The 12,778-nt window shown below is 34.0% G+C and overlaps 2 protein-coding genes across 4 annotated transcripts; both read right to left on the minus strand.

Moving 5' to 3' along the window:
* Window positions 1-282: 282 nt before the first annotated feature.
* LOC115698717 (uncharacterized) lies at window positions 283-3,353 on the minus strand. The gene is made up of 5 exons (XM_030625862.2): window positions 2,999-3,353; window positions 2,854-2,898; window positions 2,429-2,740; window positions 2,169-2,347; window positions 283-767 (listed from the first exon to the last, which is right to left on the minus strand). Exons 1-5 carry the CDS (start codon window positions 3,210-3,212, stop codon window positions 552-554), a joined length of 966 nt encoding a protein of 321 aa, XP_030481722.1. The 5' UTR covers window positions 3,213-3,353; the 3' UTR covers window positions 283-551.
* A 2,252-nt stretch (window positions 3,354-5,605) lies between these two features.
* LOC115700500 (uncharacterized) lies at window positions 5,606-10,918 on the minus strand. Of its 3 annotated transcripts, none has more exons than XM_061101969.1 (8): window positions 9,872-10,917; window positions 7,990-8,283; window positions 7,348-7,473; window positions 7,127-7,207; window positions 6,626-6,770; window positions 6,462-6,537; window positions 6,243-6,374; window positions 5,606-6,113 (listed from the first exon to the last, which is right to left on the minus strand). In XM_061101969.1, coding segments are annotated over exons 1-6 (1,530 nt in total). In that variant the 5' UTR covers window positions 10,755-10,917; the 3' UTR covers window positions 5,606-6,113; window positions 6,243-6,374; window positions 6,462-6,536. The 3 variants fall into 3 exon arrangements, with proteins under 3 accessions (XP_060957952.1, XP_030483903.2, XP_060957953.1); XM_030628043.2 differs by having other exon boundaries at window positions 6,626-6,684; window positions 9,872-10,913; XM_061101970.1 differs by lacking the exons at window positions 5,606-6,113; window positions 6,243-6,374 and having other exon boundaries at window positions 6,460-6,537; window positions 9,872-10,918.
* Between the last annotated feature and the right edge of the window lie 1,860 nt (window positions 10,919-12,778).

A 12,778-nucleotide genomic window follows, 5' to 3' on the forward strand; every position in this document is an offset into this window, starting at 1 on the left:
AACTTAAGAACAAACTACTCTTTAGTCCTTCATTTGGTGTCATGCTTAGCTGAATATTAGTTGCTGTACTTGTATTGAGGTCACTTGAAGCAGAGTGCCAAAAAAAAGATATTCCCTTAAATGGGCTCCACCAAAACCAGCTAATGCTACGTACAAATGTCCTAAAGCTCCTGTCATTGTTAATCAAATTGTGGAATGGAATAGCTTTGTTTTAAGGAGTTTAAACATACATTCAGAAATGGTGAATTTGTGAGGGAGAGAGTTTGAAAGAGTGAGCAACAATTAAAAAGCATGCACGTGAATTCAAAGCTGTCAGGCCAAGTTTTCACCACAAGAAGAATAAAAACATAAACATCAGTGGGGGCACTACTGCCCCAGAAGAAGAAAAACTCAGAAGAAACCAACAATCATAGACCCCATATAGACTTACATGATTGTGCTATATATATACTATTATTTTCCCCACCTGTCATGGACTCTTTTTTTAATCACTAGCTAGCCCTGCAAGATTCCTGGTTAAGATATATGAGAGAATCTTTGTAGCCCTTGAATTAGCATCCTTTTAGATTATTAGGAACAAAGAATTTGCTTCTCAATTTGTGTTTATCTCTATTCCTTTTACTCATCCATGACCATGACAAACAACACCCAATATGCCTGCGCTTTTGCTTTTGCTTTTGCTTATCTTTTTCCTTTGTCTTTTCCTCTTCTTCCTTTCTCACTGCTTCATCTTCTTCCTCTCTTGTTTCTTTCACTTTCACACTCACCTGCACTCCATGCATGCATGCTCACATCAATTTATAATATATATATATATATAACATGTCATGACATTATATAACAAGAGAATGGGGCTATAAGGTTTTAATTGTAAGGACGCTTTTTGTTATGTTATTATCATTATCTAAACAGAGAACACCTTTCTCAAAAATTCAGATTTGTAGGAACCTCCTGAAGTAAATGAAGGAAGAGAGTCCAAGGTTCAAAATTCTACCTTATCTTATCCTACTACAATCCAAGAAAAGTTAAATGAAGATGTAAAGATGTAATGTCCAAAACTTTGTCATTTTCTTGTAATAACTATCAGCCATCAGTTACACACACATGCGTACAAATATATTTATATATATGTGTGTGTATATGTTATTTGTATAAAAGATATGCACATTCTCCTAAAAATGTAGTACGAAATTTACAAACTATTTATTAGAATATCTGTTGAAAACAAGACATGTGCTCTTTTAAGATTCGAAAAAACTATGCAACAAGAACTATATGTATGCGAAAATATACAATCATCTTCTGTGATGATCAGCCCTGAAACACATGACCATCTTTTCCAAAAAGAAGAAACGCAGTATTGATATGGCTTTTTCATAGAGAGAACCTCGAGAAAGCTAAAGTGGAAAAAAAAATAGAAAAGAAGTGAAAGTGGCTTTAAATATTTGGTCACAGAATCTTTGATGAGCTTGTGTAAAACAAAAACAAAGGAGCAAGCATAACACTAATAAGAGGTAATAAAAAAAAAGCAAAAGTAGTATCCAACTATGAAAGGTGGTTTATTTTTTGTAATTGGATTTGGATAATGGAGATTATGGTTGTTGTTATGTGACTCTCCCTAAAGGTTCCATCTGGGTTTTCATTTATCCCTCTTTTACAGTAAAAAAATGTCTCTCATATATGAAAACCAAGACTAATATTAAATAAGGGTGTGACTGCCATAATAACTAGAAGAGCCACTTTGGGGCCACACACACCTAGGAATGCATGGCCATGGGGTCATGTTATAGGACTATTTATCTTTACCCTTTCTGATTGTCTCATCCCAATAAAGAAATTCCTGCTCTAGTAACTTTTTCAGGGTAAAGAAGCTTTTTTTACACAGGCAAAAGGTTGGTGAGATATTTGTTCTCAATAAATTACTTTTTTTTTTTTTTTGAATTGTTGATCAATGTCTCATGTCCAAGCACTTGGCTACTTAATTAACTGTTTAAAAAACAAGTCCTACAGGATAAGGAATTGACAGGAGGGATTGGATTAACAAACGATTTTTGTGTTCTTATTATTAATGATGTGATGTGACATCTCACAATGTATCAAGAACAAAAACATTGAAATGAATATTTGAACAACATCTAATCCAATGTAAACACTATAAAGAAACATACCAGTTCTTCTGGTTTTACTTCTGCATTTGAATTGTTAAAATCTCCTCCTTCAATCCCAAAACGTTTTAATGATCTTTCTGTAATTGGTGGTGTTGAAGCAGGGCTAAGGCTGCTCGAACTAAGCTCCGGTGGGGTGCTTTGAGTCCCCACATCTCTAGTCATGACCTCCATTTTCGTTTCTGTAAGAAAAATATTAATAGAGTCAAAGACAAGAGAACCAAAAAACATTGTAAGTGTGGACAGACCAAAAGGTAACCAACCTGGAATAGGAAACTTATGAAGTGTGTCTTCTAAAGCATTGTTATTAGTATTAGAAGGCCTTGTTTGGATATGCCTTGAGAATGAAGAAGAAGAAGAAGAGTAAATGAGAGGAGCTGACATTGTTATTCTATTTGTTACATTACGAAAGGATCTTCCACTGAGTGTTTTTGCAGACAAACACTCCATTGGAAACTCCCCTGAAAGAGGGTTACAAATGTATTTCTCTGCTTCATTCCACTTTGAATTTAAAGCAAACCCATCTGGGGATAAGCAATCCCAACAGTTGTAAGCTGCTGACCTTGCTTGCAAAGCTGCAATCAATGAAAATCACAAACACCCTTTTCATTTCACAATGTTTCTCATGAACATGTCCATGAAAAAGAAGAAGAAGAAGAAGAAGAAGAAGAAGAGAGAATTCTTTTACCTTGGATTGCTGTGGTGAATGAATATGTAGATGGGTCGATTTCATCTGCAACAAAAAGTTGGGATAAATCAGCTCAATAGTGAATTTTCTAAACTGGGTTATGATTGAAACAGTGAGAGAGTAGGAAAACTAAATTAAAAGTTACCTCTTAAGGAGTAACCAGGGGAAGAAGCTGTGCTAGAAATGGTTATGTTTGATCTAAAAGACTTAGAATCTTCTCTAAAACTTCTTATAAATGAAGCAGAATATCTCCTAGAATTGGTATTTTCTCGGCTAATTCTAGCTTTGAGACCCCATTCTCTCAAGTTGAACTCACCTTCTTCTGGTCTTTTGAAGCCATGTTGAGGTGAATGGTCCATAATTATGGTGATGAAGAAGAAATGAAGCTCATGAAGAACAGAGCATAACACAAGAGTAAACTCTAAGAAAATCTTCTTCTTATTTTGCTTTTCTCAATGGGGACTTGTGTGTGTGTTGGTTTAGTTTTAAATGAGTATCTAAAATTCTGCAATAAGCCAATAATTTCACATGCCACATCGGCAAATGGTGTTTGGCAGTTTGCTTTGCTTTTGTTTTTTTCTCACTTTAATATAGTTAAGAAAGACAAGAAATTGTACAGTGATCTAAACAGGGGTTAAACTTGTTTCTTTTTTAAAAAATAAATGCTTCTTAAAGTTTATATTTTGGTTGGCTAATGATTAATAGTTGGAAAATTCGGAACTAGGGTTGTTTTTTTAATATTAAAAAAGATATTGTGCACGTAAAAAAAATAATAATAATCATATATTGAAATTAAAAAACTATCATAAAAACAAACGCATGCATAGTTAGACAAAAGAACATACGTGTCCTATTCTAAAAGTGATGAAATCATCACTCTCAACTTAGGTGGTTGCACCTATATAACGGCAGAGCTAAGCTAGTATTAGGATGAACATACATACATACATATATTCTCAATTATATTATGGTTACTTTAAAAAGAAAAAAAAGTACTTACATAATTTATCCTTAATTTGATAATGTAGAAACTTCATAATTATGACTAATCCTTAAAAAAGCAATAACATTATTTTCAATCAAGTAGTGAAAGAAGGGTTATTAGTGAATAATATGATGTGATTTGTGGATTTGTGGGTCACCAATTTGTTGTAGCATTGTGGAGAAAAAGGCTGCTAATAATGTTGTATTATTAGTGTAGTTGTTTGTTGTTGGAATGTGTTAATACATGTCATATATGTCCCAACCCAATTTTCCCTTTTTTTGTTATATAAAAAGTTTATATTTTGAGAAGTGTCTCCCAAATCATAATGACTGAATAAATTATCTATTTGTGATTATGGTGGGAAATCATGGAATGGTTGGTAATGTTAATTTATTTATCAGTGCATGTGCTTTATGTTAGTGACTCCTTGTCCTTTGATGATATCTACACTTAATTGTACGTGGATGTGGTGTCAATTGTCAAATATCTAAGTAAAGTTAGAAAATATGTGTTCAAAAATTTGAGGTGAAGACAATAAATGCTATCTCTAGCTATAAAATACCTGCATATTTGATGGACAAAAGAGTAAATGATCCAATTAATAGAGTACAAACTACAAATCAATGACTCAAACATACTAGCAGAGATACCTTGATCATATATTAACGGCCATAAAATAATAAACTAGAAGTTGAAGATAATTACTTACAGTATTGATTAAATAAAAATGTAGTTGATCATTTCCTTTAATACCTTATTTACACAAAGTTTAACAAATGAGTAATGATATAGGGATACTCACAAATTGTATTTACAAGAATTAGTTAAAATGACAAGGTACCAATAGAGTTCAAATTAATCACATATATTACAATTACAGGAAATTAAGCTGCAGCCACAAGATGTAAATTTCTTCTTCTTCTTCTTATGTTGGAGTGTCGAGGTCTAAGCACATCTTACATCAATTTTTATTTTATTATTTTTTTTAAGATTATTTAAATATTATATTTTAATGTATTCCATTCAATTAAAATACTTTATCTACAAAGACAGAATATATATATATATATATAATATATATATAAAGAGAGAGAAAGACTTACAAAATAATAGTTTAGAGCATAAATAACTGAAGATTTATGTGGTTAAAAAGTATTGTTTTGAGTTGAAATAGCAGGGTGTATACCATATTTAATAGAGCGAGTGAATATTGACATTTTTAGCTATATTTTTTCATTTAAAGTAACCAAATTTTCCACATGGTCATTGCCAACAGAGGTGTGGCCCATATGATTTAAGATTAGTCAGATTAAGAAGTATATGGATTCTTACAAGTTGATCTTACCACATATATCAATGTTAAGTTGTTTTCAGTGTGGGTTGGATGGGAGAGAAACAAAGAAGAAAAAAAGTGTGGATGGCAAGAAATTGGGGGAGTGAGTGAGTGAGTGAGTGAGGGCTGGGCTAGGAGATTGTGTGTGGCAGTGCATTTGCATGTGATGGGGTTGTTATCATCATCCTGTTGAAAGAGAAGTGTTGCGGGTGGGACCCACCTCTCATGGAAATAGGTGGCCCCCCCCACCCCCTACAACCTCATCAAGGCCGTCTATTTTGTCTGATCTGTATGCAATGTAGGTTTCATGAAAGGGAAAGCTTCTCTCTCTCTCACACACACACACACACCCTTTCCTTTGTAAGGGTCCATCTGACTTTCATTTATTATCTAAAGGTTCTCTTTCTTATCTTCTAATCTCAAAGAAAAAAATATGTAAAAGATAGGATTGCTATTTTGGTATCCGAGTAATTTTTTGTATCCAAGTTTAAGTTCACATGAAAAAATAAATTGATCAAGTCTTATAATGTATTATTAGTATCCAAGTTTAAGTTCACATAAATTTGATGTTGCAACGTATGACTACTAACCACTCAAGTTACATACCATGCATTGCATAAATATTAACTCAAAGCTTGTATATCTAAAATTCCAAGTCGTTGGTTGGTTATCAACTTTAGCTGAATTGCTGATTGGTCCCTCCAGCAGAAAATTTAAACCAGGGCTTCAAAGGAGGGGACAAGACAATATGATGATGAAGATGATGATCAAGAATCAACGGCCAAAAAAGTCCATATTATATTCATCCACACCACAAAGTAGTAGTGTTTGGATTCAGATTGCACGGCTGAGTTGTTCAACTCTGACTGCACTACCCCATGTTGATGATGATGATGATGATGATGATAAGTAGTATCCAACTGGTCCTCTTGATTCTATTACCTGAATGTGAAAAAGGTAAAATGATTAAAACAAATTTATAGGACTAGGCAATCTGTTGACTATGGTATATACGAAGCTTATATTGTCCAAACATTTCAGCATGCTTTTCTACATTATTAAGATACATACCTCCAAGAGCTCAGTGTACTTCCCAACCACTTCTTCACAACTAGATTTATGAAGAAACTGTAGCTCATGGACTTGGCAACAAAATAGCACACATAACCATAATAACCAGAGAGAGAACACGTGAAGGGAAACCTGGGAGAATAAAGACATGATAATTAGTCCAGTACAAAGTATGATTTGGTGGCACACTCTCATTGGTGGGACAAGAGGAACACTTACATTTTAAAAAAACAACAGCAACCAAGAACCTCTGTCAAACTGCCATAAACATCTAGTATGGCCTCATCTTAAGATTCTAAGATTAAAAACAAAAATGACAATTAGCTCAGAGCAGCTGAAATATACATCTACAGGAAAGAAAGATATTATGTAAATGTGCTAACCATTGCAAAAGAACTGAAAGCTGAGCAACTTCAAGAAATTTCATATGTGTATAAACTACCTGGACCACAGGATGGAAAGCACAGATGTCAGTAGGCGCAAATGAAGCATGATGCATAAATGGAAAAGGAGGATTAACTCGATATTCTGCTAAATAAAGGAGTATCTTAGGAAATTGAATTACTGTTCAAAACATTTGCCCCTATATCAGTTTATAACATCTGAGTAAGGATGTGCACTACACTATGGACATCAAATTTCAGCAACCGTGATCAGTAGTGTTATATATTGTTACTGGTAGACCAAAACATATTATTAAATACTTCCATTAACATAACAAATCTAACAAATAAACTCTCATTCCTTCCATCATGTGGTGGCTTTGGGTGAGGTTGTCAATTGATTAACACGTAAATCTAACCGATAATTATAATTATGACTAGAAGTCCAAAAATAAACAGGAATAAAGAAGTAAATTTTGTTAAAAGAATACTATATATTACCTTGTCCGAGAACTAAAGTAGAATTTGCAGCCAATGGAATGACATCTTCAATCTTTTCACTAGTGAAAATTGCTCGAATAACTAGCAGAGAATATGGAGATAAATAAGCAAAAGAAAAGTAGCAATAAGCATATAGGTTTCAAGTGAGTGTGTTGTTTAACACAATTTAGACTTATTAATTTAATGACTTTAACTAGCAAACAACGGGACTACAAAAAAACCTGAGAATTGCATCAGCTTTTCCTCGTTATCTGTCCTATCGTTTTCATTAACCACAGTGTCCATGTCTGATGCTTCCATCATGTGCAAGGAATGGCATCCATCTGACACCCATATAGTTTGAGTTCCTGCAAAATGATTGCAAGCATCCTTTAGCAACAAAGGGTGATGAGCAGTGGTGTAGTAAAAACTTGGCTTGTAGTTCAAGCGAAGTCAAAAGTAATATATACAAATTCAGATAGTGAACTATTGGCAACACAAAGAAACAACACAAAGCCCTGCTTGCCCCACCCAAAAGAAAATAAATGAGCAAACTGGCCGATTAACCAATTTTCCAGAAGACCTCTGGACATCCACCACTTTAATATTCACAAATTAATTAAGCATGTGTTTGGAAGTTGGATTTTGGTGGGGAAAGAAAAATGTAAGGGAAAAAAAAAAAAAAATCTCATGTTTGGTAAGGAAGGAAAATTGTATGGAAAAAAACTCGATTCAACAAAATTTTCCATACTAAACATGAAAAATTGATTTTTCTTTTTCTCCACACTTTTTTTCCTACATTTTCCTTGTCTTTTTCTTTTCTCACCAAAATCCAACTTCCAAACATAGTCTTTTAAAAAAAAAAAAGAAAGAAAGATTAATACTTATAGAGGAATCAGCAAGTACTGCCAGCCTTTGCACATTCATTACTCGTGGCAATCGTTGCATGTGACTGGCCTTGTCAAGTCCAGGTACATGGTTGGACCAGCACAAAAAGTGTAAATCTCCAGCGGAGTCCAAAATAATAAACTTTTTTGGAGACATTGCCTGAATTGAAATTGCCTTCACAGACTTCGTCACCCTTGCATTTAATTTTTCAGCATCCTTGCCACTGAATGCCACAAAGCATGCTCCAAACTCACTCGAGTCTTGTCTCAATCTGATTGCCCTCTGTTTTTCTGCAAGATCAAACACTTTATTAGCAAAGGAAAAAAAAAAAAGAACTAATAAAGTTGCCTCACAAATCTCACAACTAAAAATTTGACGTGAGAATCTTCAGCAAAAAAGAAAACGTGATTTGCTTGAACTGCTGAAAATACAATCTTTTATATCACAAACTTACACAAAATTAGAGTAACATATCTACCAATTGAAAATTTCAAACTCATACAAGAGAAGAGACAATCCCTCACTAAAGCTCTTTTTTTTTTCTAACAATTAGTAATTTACCATCTAGAGGCATCCTTATGAATTTAACCAAAGGACAGCGCCTTGCTTAATATGAGTATCACCCATGTCCTGGTCAAAAGAAATAATCTAAGAAAGAGCTGTCAGTGGAAATTACAAGTAACAATATAAATCTGTTACAGCTAGTTTGAAAACAGGTCATGCTGTCAATAAACTGTAAACAAATACATCACAAAAATGTTTACAGTATTCCTTTTTCTTTCTTTGTTTTGTGTTTGAACCTTCGATCAAAGCACAATGTTACAATCAACTGCCTTACTTCTTCTTTGTCTATTATCCTAAAAGGCAAGAAATGATAAATTGTTGTCAAATCTATTGTACATCTAAAGAATGCAATTGTGAGTATAAAATGTCAAAGTTAAGAGGCCAAGACTGGTGACCCTCAAGAACTAAGTTATCCAACATGGACATTCAACAATAATTATCCAGCAAAATAGATTCCATTTAAGCCAAAGTACACTACTATCCAATGCAAAAAGAGTTCAAATAGTAACGTAAAATGTATGATTATCAAACAACTCTCAATACCCAAGTAGTAACTTAAATGTATGATTATCAAACAACCCTCAATACCCCCCACAAGAGTGTTGACAGTTTTACAGGTAAGCTGCACTAATGAAATTGAAATACTGAACAAATATTACATATCAGTTCAAAATTCTTCACAAAAATCTAGTATCTGAAGAACAAAAACCATCCATTTAGTTACACAAATCCAAAACTATAGAGGAATACGTTACCAGGGAAAAACTATAGTTATCAGAGGTTAGTAGTACAATCCATGTCCATTCTTGCGGACTGTGATTTATTACTAATTCAATATATATATATACACAAATATATACATTCTGTTTTTTTAGTAGCTACCATAAACAAACTCTGAGCTCATAATTATTAACAATTCACAGTATAAAACATTAGCGTTGGCGGAATATTAAGACTGTAAATTCCTACTACCTAAAGAATGAACTTTGTAAAAAAAAAAGCTAGTAAAGACTGCAAAAGATCAAGACTGCAAATTTCAACTATCCAAGCTTACTAGTAAAGAATTAAGACATTGGCAAAAGACCAAGACTGCAAATTTCCACTATCCAATCCTACTAACTAAAGAATGAAGATATACATTGACAAAAGATCGAGACAGTAAATTTCCAAGCCAACATATTTATTACTCCACAGGAATTTCAATTGCACTTCCAACTAAAGAATCAAAATATACAAATCCTAACCTAACAAATAATTAAATGTAGACTACTTGCAGGTAAAAGAATAAAAAATACTTCCAACATAGGTACTTACCAGATAAAAGATGCTTCTGCTTACTCCCATCCAAATAACAATGGCAAGTTAACTCCGATGTCCCTTCAACAACGTCGCATTTGCCACACCGATCACCACCAACATCGACTCCAACAACTCCATTAGGCAAACCCAATTTGCGAACATTCGAATTCAACTGCGAACGTTTGGCCTTGCTATCTCGTCCTTTCAAGAGCTGCCTCAAATTGAAAGCCCTAACTCCGTTCTCTTCCCCTAAAATAAGCAATCCAAAGGAAACACTAATCGAAAAAAGGGGCTTGCAGCAATCAATCACGGCGCATCTCATCAATTTCACAGCGATCCCATCACCATAATCATCACCCACCAGTTTCAAGGCGAAAACCCAAACCTTTGAGGTCGAAGCCGAGTACATCGCCATGAAATTGACTGACCCAGAAAGCTTGATCGAAACCCCATGAACAGAATCAACTAAAACCCCCAATCTCTGATCAAATCGAAGGTCCTTCTGACTGCAAACCACTTGGGCCCTAGAGAAGATCTTTTTTTGCCTCTGCAAAATATAGAATCGAAGAAGGACACGAGACCCACCGGCATGAGGACCCGAAACAACGAAAACAACGTGGGAGTCAGATTCGGAGCCATATTTCGGATTGGCGGGACTAGGGTTTTTTAGAAGTACAAAAGCGGACGAAGAAGAAGGAGCAGGAACTATGGTTTGAGTAGGAGAAGGAAGGGAAGAGAGTTGATGAAGAGGAGAAAGAGAAGGGTAGAGAGAAAAGGAGGTGTCGGAATGCATGAGAGCTAGAGAGAGAGAGTTGGGGTCGAAGAGAATAGAGGATACGTGAGGAGAAGAGAGAGAAGGATTAGGGAGCCTGAGCTTGGAAGCTTGAACAACAACCATTAGAGAGGAGAGAAACACCACGGCGACAAGCGCCGCCGCCACCACCACCGCCGGCTGAGATTTGGTGTTGTCGTGTTTCTTTGGTTTAGCTTAGGCATTGACAGTTTAGAAGAAGTTGAAGATAGTAGACGATCGTTTCTTTATTATTTAATCATATTTTATTATTTTAAATATTAATTTGAGTTTTTGCTTTTTTTTTTTTTAAATCAGCGTTTATAGATAAAATAATGAGCAATTTATGCGGAAATCTCTTTTAAGTTTTAATTTTGGGAAATTTACATGGTATACTAACTTTTGTTATTTTTTTACAAAAATACTGTCAGGCGGTATTTTTAATTTTTTTACTGTGTTTTTTTATAAGTTTCATAATGCAATATATTGTGTTAAATTTTTACTTGTGTTCTACTGGTGTTTTTTAGTTGTTCTACTGTAGTTTTGAGTTGTTCTATTTTGTGTTTTACTAGTGCTTTATAAAAACACAGTACTTTTTAAAACTTTTCCGTGTGACAGTATTTTTGTAAAAGTTAACCCAAATTCCAGTATTTTTGTAAATTTCCCTTAATTTTTATACACTTTTTTATTTTATTTTTTGTAGCAAAATTTTTTTATGTTTATTTTTTTTTTATTGTAAATTTGACATGCCAGTTAAATATTATTGTTAAATATCAACTGGATGACCATTGTATACACCTGTGTATATGTAACAGTAAAACTTCGAAGTCGATACAGTAGTAATTCAGTTGGTATTTAACGGTAATATCTAACTGAAACTTTAAATTTGCAAAAAAAAATTAACTTAAGTGGGTTTTGCCACAAAAAAGAAATAAGAGGGTTAAGTATATAAAAATTAAAACTTAAAGAGGTTTTACCGCAAATTTCTCTAAAATAAAGCTAGATCTCATAGTCATTACAAATGACAGTTGCTAGTATAGAAGAAGGATTAACCATGCGAGTAATATTGTTAGCAAACGCCCATTTAGCTACGTTATGGGCAGCAAAATTATAATCTTTAGGAATAAACGAAAAATTACAACTTAAACTTAACAAAAAAGTAGAAAAAAAATTACACTGCTGCACATAGTTATTAATTCTCTAACTGGTATATCACTATAGTTATCAATTTTGGGAGATCTATTCTAATGCATTTCCATTAGAGATTTAAAAAAATGGTATATTACCATATTTTAGTACATTTAAAGAAAATATTATTTTAATAGTAATTTAAAAAGTGTGTCAAATTTAATACATACTTAAAACTGTGTCAAATTTAACTCACAATAAATTCTACATTTTTTTATTTAATTATTATGATTTATTAAATAATACATACCTATTTTCTCGCATTCAAAAAGCACTTTAAGTGCCATGAATGTAATGCAAGAGATCGAGTACCGCTTAAGGGCTATAAGCTCCTTCAATAGCATCACAAAACTTGAAAAAGGCATAGCGCGACTCAAGAGGCAAAACAACTCCCTTAACCTTCAATGGGAAACTTGAAAAAGGTTGAGCGCGGCCCAAAAGGCTATACAACTCCCCTTAACATTCAATAAGTAACCAGCAAGAGGTTGAGACTGCTCACAGAGTCTATACTCCCTTAATAATGAGGTTACACCAAATAAGAGATTAAGAAAGCCCAAATGCAGAAGATTCCCTCGTACAAAAGATCTCAAGGCACAAGCGTCTAAAGAGACAACCACGATACCAAGTGAAAGGGAAAGCACTTGTCGAACATAGTCTACAAGAACACTTAAAAGAGTTCTTATAGACTAGGGGCAAGTGTTAACCCCAAAAATCAGTAGGGTTAACTCTCGAGATTAGTCAACATTTAGTATAACGAAGCAAGACACATTGACTTTAAGAGTCAGTCGAGGAATGAATGAGTCAACACATATGGCCCGGGACTGCTCGACCAAACCCTAGCTTGGGTGATCACTTGGCCAGGGTTGAGGAAAGACTACTCAATCACGAGCCTTAAGATGTCACTCGGCCATGTGTTTGAGATGTCACTCGGCCATGAGAGAGAG

This window comes from Cannabis sativa, chromosome 8 (genome assembly GCF_029168945.1).
Source record: "Cannabis sativa cultivar Pink pepper isolate KNU-18-1 chromosome 8, ASM2916894v1, whole genome shotgun sequence".
In the NCBI taxonomy this organism is placed as follows: domain Eukaryota; kingdom Viridiplantae; phylum Streptophyta; class Magnoliopsida; order Rosales; family Cannabaceae; genus Cannabis; species Cannabis sativa.